Consider the following 20884-nt stretch of genomic DNA (forward strand, 5'->3'; position numbering starts at 1 on the left):
CTATTGGGAACAAAAAAATGAAGAATTTAGGGAAATATGGGAAGATATATGAACCAAGAAAGAATAAGGATAACAAAATACATAATGACTATAATGGTATAAATGAAGACAATATGGAGAAGTCAAATTTTGGTCAAATACAATGCCAATTTTAGGTCTGGTTAATGTTAAATGGTTAATGTTAAAACACTTTTTTCTGGTAAGATATTTTAAATCATAAGAACAGATGGTTTCATGTTTTGTCCACTGTAATCACTGCATAAAAATAGTTTTGCTTCAACTGTTTTTAAGGACAGGTACTTTGGGCCATTATTTATTGGGAAATAATTGTTATATTGGAACAAAACCTACCAAAAAAAGAAACGTATTTCATCAATTCATCATTTGCTTTACCATCTTTGTAGATATTAACTGACAAATGGTTTTGTTGGGACAAAGATAATCACTTGGTAAAAGTAGAAATGATTTAACCTCAGGGGCATGGCTATGCAAACAGAAATTTGTTAGTGCTTTTGCAGGTAAGGATTACAGTTGGAGGTATGGCCCCAGAGTTTAGGTTTCCATATAAGAGATAGTCATGAACCATATCAGGCATTGGAGGGTAATCGAATTTGCAGGCATCTTCATTATACTGTCAACACCATGTTCTCCTATTATTTCATCTCATGATATGATTTTCCTGTACACATACACAAACACATACACATACACTAAAGACTTTTAATTCCTCCCTCTCTCCTTCCACACCGATCAAACAATAAATATTTAGTAAGCACCTAGATATGCCAGTCATTGTGGTAGACCATGGGGGGAAAAACCCCAAAAGTTAGTATTCTGCCTCAAGGAGTTTACAGTTGAATGGAGGAAAAATCATGCTTATGTATAGGTACATGCAACACACACACACACACACACATGCACAAAAGATACAAGGTGGCCCACTTGGGGTCACAGGTGGGTAGGGAGAAGATTCAGGGGACCAGAGAAGGCCTCATGCAATTCGTAGTATTTCTGCCAAGTTTTGAGGAAAATCAGAAATTCTAAGATATGAAGGTGAAAAGGGTGTGCATGAGTGACAGCCAATGCAAAGGCATAGAGATGGGAAAATGGTATATGTGAGGAAGACCTGTTTGTCTGGTCGATAGAGCATATGGGAAGGAGGACTATGTAACAAGGCAGAAGAGATAGGGTAGAACATTGTAAAGAGCGTAATGCCAAACAGAGGACTTAAAATTCAATCCTAAAGGGAATAGGGAACCACTGGAGTTTACTGAGTTTCAGAGGACATGGTGAGATGTTTTAGGGAAATCACTTTGGCAACTCTGTGGAGAATGGACTGAAGTGGGGAGAGACTTGAAGCAGGGAAACAAGCTAGGAGGCTATTGTTATAGTCCAGGCAAAAGATGCTGAGTGCTTGAGCTAGCTATGTGCCTTCTCAATATATGGCCCATGTCCACAAATAGTCTTTATATGTTCCCTGTCCTGCCAATGCTGTGGGAAACTGTGGGGAAGTGTATTTGTTTTCAGTTCTTTTACTATTCTCTCTAATTAAATTGATTTTATTTTCCCTTGGTGTGTCTAGTTGGACTGTTAAAGAAATATTGGTGAGGGACCATGAAAATGTTGTAGAGAAAGACATGACAAGATTCGGCAACTGGTTGGATTTGTAGGGTGAAGGCAAAGGAGGAGGCTAGTATGACTTTGAAATTATGAACCTAAGTGACTGGAAAGTTCAATACAGAAGTGGTTTGGGGAGGGGCTGAGGATAATAAGTTTTGTTTATTTACATTTGAGTTTGAGATATCTTTGGGACATCCAGTTTTAAATGTTTAATAGGTAACTGGTGATATGGGACTGAAGCAAAAGAGAGAGCCTGAGGCTGGATATGTGGAGCTAAGATTCATCTGCTTGGAGATGATAATTAGAAGGGAGAAAAGTTTCTGGGATGTAGCCCTGTGGAATGCCTTTAATAAAGGGGCAACACAAAATGATGATCTAGTGAGGAGATCTAAGGAGGAGCAGTCAGATAGATAGGGGGAAAACCAAGAGAGATATATGTTAGGAAAACTCAGAGAGGAGAGGGTTTGCTGAAGGAAAGTGTAGTTAATATTAAAGGCTACAGAAAAGTCATTAGAGTTAACAATGAAAAGATCACCCATAACTTTGGAGAGTTCAATTTTAGTTGAATGAAGAGGTCAGAAACAAAACTGAAGTGGGTTTAAGAGAAGGCAAAAGGAGAGAAAGTAGAAGCAATATATGTAGACAGCTTATTCAAGGAGTTTGGTTGAGAAAGAAGAAATGTAGGACTATGCCTTTTAAATGATTCACCATCTTAGGATCGCTGATCCAGAGCTGGAAGGAACCTCAAAAGCCATCAAGCATAATTCCCTCATTTTATAAATGAGATCATTGACAAGTTCAAGAGAGATTAATTGATGTACCCAGTGTTACACATGTACCTGAAATGACACAGGCAGAATTTGACCGAAGTTCCTCTGGACTCCAAAGTGAATGGTCTCCATTATATCAACACTGTCTTTCAAGTCTGGAAATAGGGTGTGTCAGTAATCCAAAGGCCCACCTAACTGAGACTTGGCAAGTTCATGACCAAAAAGATTTTTCTTTGTTTTGGCCATAATTCATAGGAAACATCTACTAAGCTGCACAGAGAGTATAATCAGTGTCAGTGGAGAGAATGCTCCAAGCAGCAAAAGTACCCATGTTTCCAAAATATTCAGGAGCCACTTCCCATTTCTATGGGATTGAGGAGGTAAACTCTTTTTCTCCTTCTCCTACTTTGCCTCTTCCCCTAGCCCTTGGTTATTATGTTTAACCTTTAGATTTATCTTAAAATAGGCCTTAAGTTCTTCCCTCCCTACTTCACAAACCCACTTATATGTCTAATTCTCCTGCCCCTGTCTTCATCTTCCTTTTTTTAATTAACATCATTCCTGTGTTAGCTCTTGCCTTTTTTTTTAACTTTCTGGAAGTATGACCTATTTCTCCTTTGTCTCTGAAGTCACAGCTTTATAGAGAGAGCAATGGCTTTATTACTGGAGGAAAGCAAAACTAAAGTTGTCAACCCCAGACAATCCTTCTCAGTTTTTCTAAGTGAAGCTTCCAGGATAATTTACATGGGAGTTGAAAGGAGAATTAAGACATTTTCTCACACTAACTCAAAGAGTAAGCTGAAGGTGTAGAGAAGGCAGGAGAAAGGCAGTGCAAAGGCCAGCTAAGGGTGCGAATAATCAAAGATTTGAAATAACCCTTTGGGCTATGAGCATAAAGAGCTGGAAGCCCTTGCCTACCCAGAGGACGAAGGGAAAAGGCCATACAGCAACTGCATTTCATTGTAGAAGCTGCAGGTGCCAGCAGCAGGGTCTTGGCAAAGAGCACCCCAGGGGTGATACCAATAGATGGCAGCACTGTGGAGAGAATAAGCCAACATGAACCTTCAGCAGTCTGTAGCAGATTCAGACCTGGTGACATTAGCAGACTAGCAGAAAACAAACAAACAAAAAACTCAGCAGGGAAACAGGCAGAGAGGGGTTTCAGTGGGGACACAGCCATTGGAATAGGAGATTCCCTGGCTATGCATGTTCCCTATGTGAGTCTCTATTCTTCCCATATGTTCCTTATGTGTGTGTCTTCTCTCTAGCTATATTCTGTGAGCTCTCCTTCCTACTGGTCATATGGAAAGCTGTAGGAGAATTGTCCCTTAGCAATAATTTTGTACTGCTGCTGAGATTAATGTTTTTTGGGGTTTTTTTTTTGAGACTTAGTGTGTCCTCTTGTGAGGTGAAAGAAGCAGTGGGCAAGGCTCATGAACTGTGGTTTTGAGTGAATGGTGACACACATCATCCCTGGAACATGGAATAACTTGTAGGGAGCCCACAATTGGGGTAGAACGTTAACCAATGACTAATAAAATATTAGACATAGAAAATATCATCAAATCCATCACCCTTCTTTTTTGGGTGTTAGGGACATAACACCTGTCGAAAAGTGACTTGCTCAAGGTCACTCAGCTAATTAGTGACTTAAAGCCTCCTAAAGGCAAAATGGAATCTGTATATTTCTGGAACTTTTACCTTTAATCCTCTAAGTTTTTCATCATATGTTCAATATCTAATAGCCTCCTGACCTTATCCAATGACCTGCTCTTCGATTCTTTGTTTGGGGAAGTCCAAATTGGTTGAGGAACTCTGAAACACTGTAATTTAGGAAGATGTTTAACTTTTTAGTGGGACTGACCACCAGTCATGGAAACTAGGTGGCACAGTGAATAGAGTACTGGTCCCGGATTCAGGAAGATTTATTTCTGTGAGTTTAAATTCAACTTCAGGCACTTACTAACTGTGTGACCCTGGGCAAGTCACTTAGCCCTGTTTCCTTCAGTTCCCCATCTGTAAAGTGAGTTAGAGAAGGAAATGGAAAACCATGCCAGTATCTTTACAAGGAAAACTCCAAATGGGGTCATGAAGAGTGGGAAATGACTGGAAGAAATGACTGAACAACAACTACAAGTCCCAATAATCAACTCACTTCCTTTTAAATACCCTTATTTTTACTCCCCCCCTCCCTTTTTTTCAAGTGATCTTCTAGGAGGGGAGATTGAATCAGAGATGATGTTGGGGGGGAGGGAATCGAGATGAATGTTCCATTTTTATATGCAAATAAATCACTTGATTATATTTTTTGTCCTTATGTTATCATGAATATTTCAAATGAATTTTATATGGTTCATATTTATGGCTTGGGAGCAATTTCACATTTTGGCTCACTGCCGCCTCATCTGCATATACCATATCTCAGCTGATGTTGATTGGTTTCATTTACATATTCATCACATTCCTATTTTCAAAGATATTTTGTTACAAACTGGCTTTCTTTCCCCCCTCCAGTGGTATAATAGCCCATCGATGTGTTTTTAAATTGCACTCATTTCCATATATAATTTTTCTGGTTAATGATAAATCACCATGTTGTCACTTATCTCCCCCCAATTCAGTGTAATCTTCTCACTTTATACCAAGCTGACATATGGCTCCTAAGTAATTAAAGACAATGTAAACAGTTTACAGGGCACTTTGCAAAGCCAAGTCCCCTTGCTAAGGGTTTTATGTTCCCTTTCCCCCAAGTCTCTAACCATTGCAAAGAGGAGCCCGTCAGCAGGAAGGAGGCAGTGACAGAACCAGCCTGAAGAGTAAGCTGGCCATCATTTTGTTGCTAACAGGGGGATCCCTGGCCCCTACTCCATATAAAAACAACCTTTTCCTTGTTAACTCTTGATAAATGTTGACACAGAAGGGCTGATCAACCAAATTAATGGAGGCTTGTGCTGCATTCTGACTAACTCAGACCTTCTTGGTCTCCCTAACTTCCATCAAATGAGATTGCCCATAGAAAGCATTCTGCATGTGCTCTATACATTGCTAGCTTGCATGCCCTTCAAATTCAGCCAATGACAAACTTTCTTCAAAGCACTTACTAGAAGCATTGCATGTTAAGATCTGATCATTCGAGACTAGCCCTTGTGATTAACCATGTGAAGTGGGTATCATTATTATTCCCATTTTACAGATGGGAAAATTGATGCCCAGCAATTTAGAAATTCAGGGGCTCTAAGAAATGAAACCAGAGGGACTCTCTGAGTGCTACAGAAGCAGGCAAGGGCAGGTTTAAAGGGGGCATAACTCTCACTACAATTTGTCTAGGAATATTAGCCAATGTTCATATAGAGCATTAAGATTTGCAAAGTACTTGGCATCCATTTTCTTATCTTATCATTGTTGCAAGAGGCAATAGCAAAAGCAAGCTAAGCACATTGGAAAAGAACAAGCATTAGCATCAGGGAGACCTGGGCCTAGTCCCACCTTTGACAAATAATGACTGTATATCCCCCAGTAAATCACTTAACCTCTTAGTTCTCTAAGCAACTGTATAAGTACCACTACTATTACTGCTGCTGTTGTGGCTGCTGCTGCTGCTACTACTACTATTCCTGCTATTGCTATTACTACTACTGCTTCTTCTTCTTCTACTACTGCTATTAGAGTATCACTGCTACTACTACTACTAGTATTGCAACTACTACTACTGCTACTCCTACCACCTATCTTTATATACCACTTTGAGGTCAATAACTTGTAGAGAAGGTACCATCCTAAGGGTCAGTCTTTAATAACTGTCCTGTATATGCTTTTATTATCCCCATTTATAAAGCAGGGAATTGAGGTTTAAAGAAAATTAAATGACCTGCCTGTGGTCACACAGATATGTCTATACATAAATGTCCAAGACAAAATTTGAACCCCTCTCTCTGTCATCAAGTTCAACACTCTATCCACTAAATTATTTGGCCCCCACAGAGAATTGTATAAACTATAAGTAGGAGGAACATATGAAATGTCTAGGAAAGTAGATTGGATGGATAAGAAAGGAAGGGGAAGGTAATAGCATTTAAATACCACCTACTGTGTACCAGGCACTGGGCTAAATGGTTTAAAAATATCTCTTTTTATCCTCACAACAACCTGTGAGGTAGGTGCTGTTATTCCCATTTTACAGTTGAGGCAAACAGAGGTTAAATGACTTGACCAGAGTCATAAAACCTGTAAGTGTTTGAGGCAAGATTTAAACTGAAGTTTTCTTGACCCTAGACCAAGTGTACTCTATCTACTACATCACCAGTATTAAACTTGAGCCTAAAGCATTTTAAATTTATCTTATAGGAAATAGAGGGCTACTGAGAGTTTTTAAGCAAACAAGTTACTTGTTCAGGATTTGACAAATAGAATTCCTGGGAAGAATGGTTATTCCCTGCCCTCTGTTAAGCTAGAAATAGACCATCTTATAGAAGAGGGGGAAATGTGCTTAGAGCTTTTTGAATTCTGATGCCTTGGAAACTGACTCCTTTTATCTCTGGACTCCTTCCTGGAATGCTCTTCATCCTCCTTTCTGCTTGTCTGAATCCTGGCCATTCTTTACACTCCAGCTTAAGGCCTACCTCTTGTTTCCCTAATCATTCCCATCCATGGTAATTTCTCCTGTCTCTGCCCTTCCCCTACAGAATCCAAGAAGTCTTGGTCTATTCATTTTATCCCATCCATAAAATGATGGCAGCTAAGATCCTTTTTAACTCTAGAACTATGATCTTATGTCTTCTCCCATATTGTCTTACTGAATCGAATTGTGTTGTTACTTAACTATAATGATAATCATAATAATTAGCATTTATTTACCATTTTAGAATTTGCAAAATGCTATACAAATATGATTTGATCCTTTCAATAACCCTGAGAGGTAGGTACTATTATTGTCTTCATTTTACAACTAAGGAAACTAAGACACAGAGAGATTTAGTAACTTGCCCAGGGTCACACAGCTAGTAAGATAAGATTCGAACTCGGATCGTCTTCTTCTTTCTTTCTTTTTTTTTTTTTTTTGCTTTTTGGACTGCAATTGGGGTTAAGTAACTTGCCCAAGGTTACACAGCTAGTATTTTGTGTGTGTGTGTTAATTGTCTGAGGCTTGAACCAAACTTGGGTCCTCCTGACTCCCAGGACGACGCTCTACTCACTGCTACCTAGCCGCTCCAGAACTCGGATCTTCTTTACTTGACGTCATACACCCCATCTATATTTGGACGTGACCAATGTGGAAATTTGCTTTGCTTGACTCTACATGTTAGTAATGAGTTTTGTTTTTCTTGTTTTTCCATTGGGGGGGGAGGAAGGAAGAGAGTGCAGGTTTGAAAAAAAAACATAAAATTTAATTAAGAAAGAAAGGTGGTTGCTCTAGACATTTTTTGTTTTCTGGCTGGGCTTATCGAAGTAAAAGAATCAAAGTTGTTACTGAAAGAGACTGACTATGACACATCTGAACAGCGAAGGATGACACAGTCTCTACTAGATCATGGCAGCCAATATGGGGCATCATTTCCTAACAACTGGAGTTTTCCAACAATGCAAATACTTCTACTGAGAGGTAGTGAGCTTCTCATCACTGGAGGTCTTTAAGCAAGGGCTGTGTGATCACTTGTCAGGGATGGTGTAGCAGGGATTCAGATTTAGGTGGCCTTTTAATTCTGAAATGTGTCTTTCCCCCCAAACAACAGTTAGCTTAGCACTGAGGTATGTGATTGTTTAAAAAAAAGGGGGGGAGGGGAAGCAAAACAAGTTAATCTTCATGAAAAGAGAAACACATATAACCTAGAAGGTCTATCTGCTAATAAGACTCCCTGGTTCTCTTCCTTATCAGAAAAAAAATAATGGGTGCCCCTCCATTTAATCTGGTTTTATCTCTTGCTGTTCTTGATGGCATTTTAAGCCCTCTAAGCTAGCTATGCCATTCAAGGTTAAGAATAAATTGAGTACCAGACCCTCTTAAGTCCCTGAAGGCAATGTCTGGGAAGAGAATATTTGTCTTCATCACTCTCATCCTGGAAAACAATGGCCAGGCTTTGCATCTTCACAATTGTGTCCTACCCAAACTAAACTCAACCTGTGATAATCCAAATTTGCAAACCAGACAAAACTAAATGCATATTTTCAATTTGCATTGCTTATCAACTCTTTCCTTTAGAAAGCAATTAAAAACCCCTTATACTTTGTTCCCTACCAGAGCTAAGGGCTTTAGCTATAGAATCACAGATCTAAAGCTAAAAAGGGATTTTAGAGACCATCTGTACCACCTCCTCATTCTACATATGAGGAAATTGAGTCCCAGAAAGATTAAATTATTTGTCTAATGTCACACAGATAGTACCGTGTTTCCCCGATAATAAGACCTATCCCGAAAATAAGCCCTCCCCTTACTGTGTAAGATTCCTCTAAAATAAGCCCTCCCCCGAAAATAAGCCCTATTGAGATTGCTACTGTAGTGAAGGTGATCCCCTGCGCTACACGCTACATTACGGTACCCTCTGTATGCACCGTCCCCCCCTCCGTGAAACGCACGCCGCGCTCCGAGCTGCATCCAATCAGAGCTGCAGCAGTGAGCGCGTCATCCTGTTCTTCCCCAGTGATTTGCTTGCTGGTGCCATTGACAGCAGTGCCGCGGAGGAGAGCTGAGGCAGGACAACATAAGCCCTCCCCTGAAAATAAGCCCTCTGGTGTTTTTCTTTCCAAAAAAAAATAATAAGACAGTGTCTTATTATCGGGGAAACACGGTAAGTGGCAGAACAAGAATTTGAACTCAGATTCTATGACTCTAAATGCATCTCTTTCCAATGCTCCATGATGCCTCATACTTTAAGGGAACAGAGAAACTTTACCTTTTTAAAAATAAATGTTACTGATACATTTAAAAAAAAAAATCTACATTTCCAGTGCCTTCTCCAGGCTCTTACCCAAGCTCCAGAGAGCTGTCCTTTATGACAAAGAATTAAAAAGAGGAAGGATATAGTTTAGCAAAATTAACATATTGAAAAAGCCTGACATTACATGCAATGTTTCCCACTCATAGGTCCCCCAAATCCAGCAAGGATACTTCAACACTAAAATGTTAGAAACCAATGTCAATTAAAGATACAGCAGATTAGGGGGAAATATTTTGAAATGAGAATAGAAGTCAGTAGAAACATAGGGTTTGGTTTATATAACTCAGTGTCAGCTTTGGGGGAGTTTCAGGAGAAAATCTTCTCTGCTCTGTTAAACTAAAGATAGAAAACACTGGAAAGAGGATATAGAGGTTTCCCTCTGTTGTGGTGTAAATTGGGGTGAACCTCTACCAGCCATTTTTCCTTATGTCAGTGTTATTTTCTAAGTGTGGAAATTTAAGGATTTTAGCTGGCACAAGCAAATTAGGGGAGAACTAATGGAATGTGCTAGAGGCAGCAGAGTCAAGAGTCACTGTGGGTGATGGTTGGGTATCTAAAGGTAGAGATGAAATAAAGCCATGAGTGTCTGCTTTTAGTCATATGGCCTTGGGCTAATCCTTCACCTCACTGGGTCTTGGTTTCCTTATCTGTGAAATGAAGCAGAGGGTTGGATTAGATCATCCTGGAGACAAGATCCTTTCCTTCTTTAGGCATCTATAAAGATGGTTACTTGCTAGAAAAAAAAAAGAGGCAGGAGATACAATTACAGAGAGAAGGATGCTGAGCATGTCTGGAAACAGAAGGTGGCCTTTCTCCCTTTCTCTCCTAAACTGCTGTTCAACTGGCATGGAGGTTAAAGGTAATACATTTAATGAAAAGAGGTGGAAGATTCATAAAGCTCCAAGGTTAAAAACTGTAGTCTCTCAGATGAAGAGAAGGACAGTAGGGAAAGCTGAGATGATAACATTTTGATGTCTATTGTCTGTTCCCTTCCTCTACTTGCAAGGGAATCCTATCCCCAAGAATGACAGCAATTACATGGAAACCTAGCATAGTCTAGGAAAGTGAAGAAGTGCTAGATACGGAGTCAGGAATACTTGGGTTCAAATCTCACCTATGAGTCTTCCTGTCTCTGTGAATACAGCAAGTCACTTAACCTCTATAAACCTCAGTTTCCTCCTTTGTAAAATGAGGGGATTGGTCACAATGAACTCTTAGATCCCCCCTACTTCTGAATCTATGAACCAAGTCCAATAAGATTGGAAAGAGAATTAAAGAGATAGACCAGCACTCCTCTGTCCCTATCCTAGAACTGGCATAATTGAGAAATAATTCATCTTTGCTTACACTCGCACCAGACCGGTGTTTGTTTTTTGTTTTTTGCTGACAATGTGTACCAGGCAAACCCCCTTATCCCAGCACTATTTCTTACAGCAATACAGATGTATTGGTGACAGCTCTGTTTGGGAACACTGCATTATCTCCTCTTGTTTCAATTTCTCACAGATCTTTAACTAGATGAAAAATCTGCTCTGGGAGCAGGCCAGGCTGACTGTCTGGTTACAGAGGAGGGACCTACACTCACGATGTTTCTCCATTTCAGACAACAGCCTGCCTTTGCAGCATGGTAATTTAATCAGGTACATACATTTTCTCCAGATCCCCAAATCCTGAGAATGCTCCTCTTGGAATGACTTGAAGCTTGGTGAGGACAAATCTCCTAGAAAGAGAGAAAAATAGCATGTGGAAAGGTCAGTCACTGACTTCCAGACATTGACTCCGTGTCCAATATGCACCAGGTACTGTGAGGGTTAAAGGGAAAGGAAGACTAGCTGAGACAACAGTGCATTCACACAAAGAAGAGAACTAATAATACCAGTGTAATGGGAATGTAAATTTTAAAGATCTTCCCTGCTCCTAGGCTAAAGTGCACCTGGAGCCTGGGGTGGGAGGCTGTTTTTTCAGTAGACACTTTTTGATTGGCCAGTGGGTCCAGAAGGTTGTTACATTCTCTGAGACAGGAGAAGGCTATATAAGCCCTGATGTGTAGCTTTGTTTTGGGGCTCACTTTGAGAAGTGTTCTGTGATTTGATGAAACTCTGGGAAGACGTTGTTGAGAGTCCCCTGGCTTTGAAACCCAGATGTTGATTTGGTATGGATGTAATGGTTGGACAGTTTGGAAATTGTCTACTTGATCTGTTTCTCTGTCTTGATAATTCTGTCTGTATACTCTGAAGTTCAGGGTGCTGACCTTTTTCCCCTGAACTAGGTAAACGATACATATTTGACTGATTAAAGTAAGCTTGTTAACCCATTTTGAGTTGCTTTCCTTTAACAAAGCAGATCTAAGAACCTGTGTTGGCAGTGACCCTGGGGATGCTTGGGGTGCTTGCTGTTACAACCAGTCAGTTAATGACAAATACCGAGTAGCTAAGGCCATGCTATATCAGAATGCAAAATGAGAGTCTAAATGAATGGCTACTATTATATTTGGTATCATTGATACTAACAATAGCCATTAATGTGGTATTAATAATAATGGTTCATATAGTGTGTCCATATAGGGCTTTCAGGCTTGCTAAACTGTGAGGTTGTTTCTTTTTTTTTTGTCTTTTTTTGGAGGACAGTTGGGGTTAAGTGACTTGACCAAGGTCACACAGCTAGTTTTTGTGTTAAGTGTCTGAGGCCAGATTTGAACTCAGGTCCTCCTGACTCCAGGGCCAGTACTCTGTTTACTGCGCCACCTAGCCACCTCCTTAAGCTGTGAGTTTTAACCATATTGTGATGCAATTATAAGAAGGATACCCATGTATATAATAATAATAATAAAAAATGACATTTACAAAGCACTTATGTGCCAAGCACTTTACAATTATCTCATTTGATCCTTACAGTAATTCTGAGAGGTGGGTGCTATTATTATCCCCATTTTACAGATGTGGGAACTGAGGCAAGTGTGACTTGAATAAGGTCATACATCTAGTAAGTGTCTATGGTGGGATATAATATGAATTCAGGCCTTCCTGACTCTAGGCCCTTGTTTGTATATTATTAAGCAGGATATATAATTCTACTTTGGTTTTCTTGCACTGGATTTCAGTGTGCATATTCCTGGATTTTTTGTAAAATGCTTCATAGTACAAAGGGACTCTAGCATGGAGCTCTATGCTGAACCTGTGTCATCTCCTAAGCTTATGCAGACAGAGTTTCCAGTGAAATGTATGTGATAACCTATGAGGACAGTCATAGTCTAGATCAGCCCTGTTTTTACTTCCTTAAATAACACTGCTGCTCCAAATGCTAAAATGCAGATGTTGAAGTGAAGGAATGGTGACCAAATCCCCCCTTCCCTAGAAGTATAACGACACAAGTACTAAATGGGTCCCTATTGTGTTCCTCTCCTGGATATGTTGTGTGTTGAATCATCATATGGGGGTATATAGGTTCTAGATATATGCTCTGTGGGGAACATGGTCAACCATTAATTGGGATTCTATGGTCTGTTTGTGTTTCCTCATATTGCCAGCCAATTATTTGACTTTTGAGCTCTTTGCCATGGTAGAACTCTGCTTCCAGAATGGAGAGAGCTTTGTCCCAAATCATTGGGGTTTTCGTAGCTGCTGAAGACATTAGGAAGACGCCCTCCCTGCAGCCCCAACAAGCTCTGGCTCACTGGCCACATATCTCAGGACCACTACCCAAGACCACAATCCTGATCTAAGCAGGTAAAAGCAAGAGCAATTACCTTCTGAATGTTCACTTGGTCTCCCTACAATCTGCAGGCCAGAAGCTCCTGAGGCAGCCACGCAGGGGCTGCAAAGACGCTGGCCTCTGCCACTTCTCACCCTGGGGGCAGGGGCTGGACTGCGTTCTTATGTCCACCCTTATTCCAGCAGAGTTCCATACTTTTACTTTGTCCTTGGAGTTTATGGGTTGAGAAGTCTGAAAACCACCACAGCTGCTGGTGATTCACTTTCCTGAAGTCTGCTCTGGTCACCACTGGTTGGGGCCTCCCTGAGGCCAGAACCACCTGGCTCAGGTGGGACTGTGCTCAGCTCCCAGCTCAGTGCGATACACCCTTCCTGTCAGCCTTCCAGGCTGCCTTCAGCAGGAGATTTGTTTCTGTCTCTGGGTTCTGTAGTTCTGAAGTTTGTTTAGAGTCATTTTTTTTTTACATTTATTGGAAGTGATTGGAGTGGGAGCTCACACCAAGTTTGTGTTTCTACTCCCACAAGTTACTTCAAAAAGCACATGATGAAAAATATATTCACCTGTTGACAGAAAGGTAGAAGACTAGAGATTCAGAATAAAATGTGTGTTCACACACATGGCCAATGTAGTTGACTTGTTTTGCTTATCCCTACTTATTTGTTATAAGAGAGAGCTTCTACTGGGGAAAGGTGTAAGGGTGGTAAGTGAAAGATATGCATAAAAGAAGCATCTATAAGTTTTTTTTTAATTTACAGGAGAAAACAAAAAAGTACATCGAGGACACAAATAGAGCAGTTTTGTTACTATTCTATCAAATTCCTTATATTTATATATGTATGTATATATATATGCATATATAGTTGGCTTGACTGTAGACATATGCATAGTCAAGCCAACTATATATAACAGAGATCCAATTTCTTATATAAGCCACTTTTTTGTATATTGAAATGTTATTCTTGTGAATAAAGTTATAATAAAAAAGAAAATTAAAGGAAAATAGAGGATAGGATTTGAGCTGGACCTTGAGGGGTGCTTAAGATTCACGAACCTTCTTGAATGATTTCAAAGGTTCCTTTCAGCTTTAACATTTGATGATTCTCTATCCAGAGGCACCAAACCTGAGTAGGTATTGAGAATGATGTTTTGGGAATATCTATATGGGGAAACCTTGACTTTTCTGTAGGGCAAACTACATTTTTACTCTTTGACTTCACTATATAACCAGGATTCAGGTTTCTTTTTGTTTTAATTCCTCTCTCTCTGCAAGATAAGAACAGGAATTTTTTTTAGAGTTTTCTGTCAGATGGACTTAAAAAAATGCCTTCACAGAATGATAGCAAACTACACAATCTTTCATTGTTCAAATGAACATAGTTGGAATGAATGGAGTTTTCTTGTTTCAGATGAAGTGTTTATAATCAGCTAGAATTGTGTTTCCTATAATAATATTTATATAGCACCTTTATCATATGATAATAGATTTCTAACTGGAAGGGTATTTTGAGGATATGGAGTCCAATTTCTCTTTTTACAAATGAGAAGACTGAGGTATAAAGAGATTAAGTGACTTGCTCATTATTATCCAGCTAATAAGTGTTTGAGAATTCAAAACCAAGTCTCCTAACCTCAAGTCCATGATTTTGTCCATTAAACCACTCTGCCCCTGTATAGTATAATTAGGTATTGTTGAGAAAATAAAAGATTTCTGTGTTGATGAATTAGATACTTCCAGTACCAATCATGGAACTTTCCTCAAAATGAATTAAGTTCTTCTACCCATTTTAGCTCCTACATTTGTGACCTTTGCAAATGAATGATTCTGTGGACAATCAGTGTCCATACTAAAATGGAAAAAAGAGAAAGCCTTCACACAATACTTATGTATCCAAATGAGATTTATTCAAAGAACATTCTTTATAGCCTACTTCCATCCAGGAAGGCTAGAGATAGGAGCGCTGCAAAACTACAAATCTATATTGAGGATAATTGGTTTGTGTGTGTGTGGAGGCAGGAGAGGTAGTAGCTCACCCAGATGACTTCCTTTATGACTTCTCTTGCCCAGGCAAGGCCACATTTCTAGTGTCCTAATCAATGCCCCTTATTTTCAGGGGCTGTAGGGCAGTGTTTGGTGAAGAAGTAACATATTATATTACTTCCACTACTAGATCTATACTTGGAATCTTTGTGCATTTTAATTGGTTAAGAAAGAAATGAAGGGAGAAAAGAGATGAGAGTCTGACTCACTTGTGATTAATTTTGGGTCTGTTTTCAAAGAGATAGGGGCATTGGTTCTCATGACCCTGATTGGACTTTGTGAAACTCCACCTTTCTGCCTGGTCCTGAGCTCATTCCGTACCATCCCCCCGCCCAAATAAAAGGAGCCCCAATTTTTTCCCAGACTCATTTTTTTACTTGACATAACTTGCCTGAATAAGGTATCCAGAAGGAAATCCTGAATAGATACAACATAACATTTACTCTGGGCTTTTTATTCAGTATTTCAGGAATAGGGTACCTTTCCTCTATGACAGAGTCCAACAGGAAATTACCAGTAGAGGGCAGTTAGGTTAAAATAGGCTGTAGCATAATTAGGTATCAGAAAGCAAGTACAAGGGACACAAAAAGACCTTCAAAAACATTATAGCTTAATTCTGCAAAGACTGCTCCAGAAAATGCTTTAGCATGCAACTAAGGGATCTCAAGAGGTACAAAATGCAAAGCAACTGAAAAGGAATGCGATCACCACAATGTACTACATTGCCCTGGCAACTTTCCCCTTCCACTCAAAGTTAGGGAGCTAAATCAATCATTAATGAAATAATTAGGGAGTAGTTAAGGGCTCAGCAGTTTGGTTCAGAGTATAAGTAAAATTAGAATTTAGAGATATTAGAGAGCCACCTGGGTTGGAAGAGGTGAAGAAGGTTTCAGAGGGGAGATGGGACTTAAGTGAGGTCTTGAAAATCTAACACTAAAGTCAAGTTACTTATAGAGTCCATCTATGAAATGAGATATCTAGGGGAGGGGGCTTCTGCTAGAATCTTCTAGACTTCTTGATATTGCCTGATACCAGCATAGCACCCAGGCCCCAGAATACTGCAGTCACCTAAGTAAACTCTAGAATCACTCAGAGTTCAACTTCTCTATCCACTTAGGAAAAACCAAAGGTCGGTGAAGAATGGTTAGTATTTAGATTGTCATATGCGATTGCATGGAAAGGTATTTTTTGTGTGTATACACACATATGCATTTTTATACATACATATGACTATATACATTTACTGAGGCACGCATTATATATAGACATGTATAAATAGGGTAGGTAGATACATGTATGCATACATGCATACACATAAATACTCATACATGGCTGCATATATGTTTATATCTAAATGCACATTATATGTGTGTGTAAATGCATATATACATGATAGGCACATATAAGTATACATGCATATACACACATGCATTTATATACATATTGCTGTATATGTCTACATCTAGATACATACATTATGTGTGTATGTATGCATAGATAGATATAAGCATTCATGTATACATACATATACATATGCCTATTATCCAACATACATAAAATATATATGTGTGTGTGTATATATATATATATATATATATATATATATATATATATATTATAGATATGATGAAAAATTCAGATGGATAGTAGACAGAGTCCAGAACTGAAAAAGAGAGAGTAGGTAATATTGTACTTGGGAAATTTCTTAGTGCTTTGGAGTATCCTGAGTTTCTCTCTGAAATAAACATGGCATCTCTTTAACTTGAATTCTCATAGACTGGGGCTTTCCATCTTGTCCAGGAGCTTTGACCTTTCCCATGCTCTCCTCCTCAGGCATGCTGGTGGCTCCCTACTTCCAAAGCTCACCATGTCAATGCTAAATTCAGTGCTGGCATCTGAATGACTGTCTGTAGCTCAGAACTCCTAAGCTCAACACATCTGCCAGCTTTAGCCTCTTCAGTAGCTAGGATTACAAGCATGTGCTATCCCACCTGGCTAACACGATTATTCTTTTAGGGATGCTCCACAGCTGTGAGTCAAGTAGCACCATAATCTCCAAGGAATCAAAATTGTGGCTTACTCAAAAGGAAGTAGAAAGATGCATGATGGGCACAAATAGAATATAGCATATTATCAATGACGAATTCATACACAGAGCAGAGTAAAACGTAACACAAAAGAGATATATGTCCAAAAAGGATATGTATAATAAGAGTAAAAGGGACCAGACAGACAGAATGTTGTGTTGGTGTCCATGTAGTCAGGGCATTGAGAGGAATGATTCCATCGAGTTGGTTGGATCCTGGTAAATAATTATTAGGTAAAAGTTCCCTAGGACAAGAAGGCATGTACAGAATGTGATCTGTACTGCCACATTAGTAAGATCTGGGCTCTATTCAAGTATCAGATGAATATCAGTGGGCTATAGAATGCTTTCAGGAGGATGATCATGATGGAGAAGATCATACTTGTACAGAGATATCACTGCCCTGAGCAACAATACAAAATCATAATGCTGTGTAAGAATAAGTTGAAGGAACTGGGAATGTTTAGTCTGGAGTAGGTAAGACTAAGGGAGGTCATGCTAGCTGCTTCAAGTATTCGAAAGGCTATCAATGAGAAAAGGATTAGTTTTGCTCCTGTTGGCTCCACAGAACAGTAACTGATAGTTATTTACCACTTAAAGGTTTGCAAAGTGCTTTATACATGCAAATCTCCTAACAACTCAGAGGGATAGGCTTTATAATTTTATAGGTGAAAAAATGAGAAATAAAAACCAACTCAGAGAAATTAAGTGATTTGAATATATATTCACACAGATGGCAAGTGTCAGAGGTGAAATTTGAACCCAGCTCACTGGGGAAATGGAGGGGCTGATACATTTCCCCTATGATAAAAAGCATCTCTTAGTGAATATTTTGCCTGTTGAACTGCATTCTTTTTTCTCCTTGTCTCCATTTGTCTTGTCCCTTACTGATCTCACCTTTAACTCACGTGTAATTGGCTTTTCCTCTACCCTTTTACCAAATTAATTCTACTAGAAAGGTCTCTGAAGTTGCTTCAGATCCATATTTCCCCTTACCTCTGACCTTCTCAGTATTATCTGTTGGGGAGTCTGAATGAACTCTGAGTGAGATTTCCTGTACTGTGTGAGACTACCCTTATATTGAAATGACACTAATGAAATAGTGACCATGGGCTATCCTCTTCCTCTTTGTTTCTAGCATGGCCTCAGAAACTGAGCAGTGGTTCTAGTTAAATTATTAGGTCTAGTCCAAGACTCCTTCCTGTTTCAACTTTGGTGGAAAGTTTTGTCAGATATTCAAGTCCCTTTCTAGATTTGCTCAGTGACAACTGAGCATAACTGATTTTTATTTTTTTCAGTGATTAGTTTCATTCAGGTCCTTTAAATCATCATTTTGACTACCACTTCTCTTGCAAATGGATAAATAGGGAAGTAAGTTTGGGACACTGGTTTGAAACTTTTATTTCTAGGACATATCCTTCAAGTTGCATATTGGATTAAATTCCAAAATTTTACCTTGTTTGATTACCATTGCCTCTTCCTCCTGAAAACCAAGGTGTGTGTGTGTGTGTGTGTGTGTGTGTGTGTGTGTGTATGTGTGTGTGTGTGTGTGTGTGTGTGAGAGAGAGACAGAGAGAGAGAGAGACAGAGAGAGAGACAGAGAGAGAGACAGAGAGAGAGATAGAGAAAGAGAGGGAGGGAGAGAGATCTGATACTAGAGAAGGAAATCTGATTTCCTTTGGTTACTGTAATACTGCTCATTCTTGGGTCTCTTGTCTATCAGTCATTTTACTGTTCCTTTTTCAGTTTCCTTTGGTGATTTATCATCCTTCTGCTTTCTAGGTATGATCTCCCAAGGTTCTGCTTGTTTTTTTCTCTCTATACTTTGTCCATTAGTGATCTCATTGGTTCCCATAGATTCACCTATCATCTCTAGGCAAATGACTCTCATAACAGTTTAATCCATACTCATCTCTTTCCCGAGCTTCTGTCAGGAATTGGATTGTCAGATGTTGTCTGCTGGATATTCTATAGGAATCTCAACCTCAATATATCCAAAATAAAAGTTATCATACACCTTGCTCTCAAAACTCATAAAACTTCCTTATTTTTGTAGAGGTACCACCACCCTCCTAGTCACTTACATTCATGGCTCTGGTATCATCCTTGATTCTTCCCCCTCTATTATCCACTATATCTTTTAACAGCTGCTAATTCTCAGGGACTCCACTGTCTTCTTTGCCTCTTCCTTTGACTCACACAGCTACTACCATATTTCAGCCTCTCATCAGCCTCTTGCCTAAAGTAATTGCAAATATTTTGTATTTGGATCACTTTGTTTCTTTTGCTTGCTTCTTCTTCCTACCTCCAATCCATCCTTCACTGCCAAATTGATATTCCTAAAACACAGATGTGACCACATCACTTCCCTCCCCCTCTGAAAAGTGTTAAATGACTTTCTATTGCTCATGGGATCAAATGCAACCTGGCATTTAAAGCCCTTCACAAATCTGGTTCCCACTTGCCTTTTCATACATTTCATATTATTCCCTTTCCTTCATATACTTTCTGTCCCATTTAGACAGGTGTGTTAGCTGCTTCCTGTGCCCAACATTTGATCTCTTACCTCCAAGCTTATGTACCAGTGGCCTTCACAGGTGGAATGCTCTCCCTCCACACTTCAGTCTTTTAGAAACCTTAGCTTTGTTTAGACTATGACCTAAAATCTTACTTCCACAGGAAGCTTTTCCTTATCCTTCCTTCATTCCAATGCCTTTCCTCTGGTGATGATTTCTAATTTATCCTTTATTGTAGCTTATTTGTACATAGTCACTGCATGTTGTCTTACCCCATTAGCCTATGACCCCCTTGTGAGTAGGGACTGTCTTTTACCTTCCTTTGTTATCTCTAGTACTTGGCACATAATAACTATTTAACAGATTCTTATTAACTAATTCTTCCTATACAAGTTCCTTCCTGATTCTCTACTTGGGCCCTTTTGAAATTCCTTTATATAATTTTAAATATATTTGTATTTACTTGTCTGAGAGATGTATCTCCTATAAACTCCTTGAGGTTAGGGAATGTTGATTAATTGAGGATTTTGGTTAATCTGAATTGTGTTGGCACCCTGTCTCACCTTGAATTAAAAAGAAACCATATTTCTCAGATGGATATTACATCGTTTGTACCGTCAGACCTTCCTTAAGCTTGGGAACTCTTCACCTCATTACATAGACGAGCACAGAGAGATGATCTATTTTCCCTAAGGAAGCACAAGTCACCAAGATAGTTCTCAGAATGGATCTTTCCCTACTGTCCCAGGTATCCTAATTTCCCTTCCAAGATAACCAGGAGAGGGAGAGATCTTAATTATTTTAGGATTTGGGGAAATTTCGGTATTTCCTCGAAAGCTCTCTCATTCTGTGATGAACAGGCAACCCATTCACTCTTGGCCAAATGCAATTTCTTTGTTTGGCTTAAGGGAGAGAGTTTAAAAGAACCTATAAAAAAGCTCATTCAGCTACTTGGAAAATAGCCAGTTTTCTTCTTGGGAAAGGCACCTTTTGATATCCCCAGTGTAAATGAAATAGGTATATATAGACTTTACATTCTTTAAGAATATATATAAGTTTAACAATTAGTGGAAAAAAATGCTTTGTAAAACATGGTGGTCTTTTTGTTAAATTCTAAGAGTTCTGGTTTTCTATTCTTAGGTCAGGCACACCACCATTAACTATCTGAGAGTGTTCCCATGCAAGCTTTCTGCAGGGAAGGACTGAGCAAA

At 39.2% G+C, this 20884-nt stretch overlaps 1 protein-coding gene across 1 annotated transcript in view; it reads right to left on the reverse strand.

The window, feature by feature from the left end:
• The window catches only part of FSHR (follicle stimulating hormone receptor), a 260865-nt gene that overhangs the window by 175464 nt on the left and 64517 nt on the right, over nt 1-20884 (reverse strand). Inside the window, exon 2 of the mRNA XM_069071797.1 lies at nt 10971-11042. Within this exon, the coding sequence (XP_068927898.1) occupies nt 10971-11042 (72 nt within the window). The remainder of the gene's footprint in view (nt 1-10970; nt 11043-20884) is intronic.

Source organism: Petaurus breviceps, unplaced genomic scaffold (assembly GCF_028583685.1).
Source record: "Petaurus breviceps papuanus isolate PSGF00001 unplaced genomic scaffold, PetGlider_PUasm1.0 90842, whole genome shotgun sequence".
Taxonomy (NCBI): domain Eukaryota; kingdom Metazoa; phylum Chordata; class Mammalia; order Diprotodontia; family Petauridae; genus Petaurus; species Petaurus breviceps.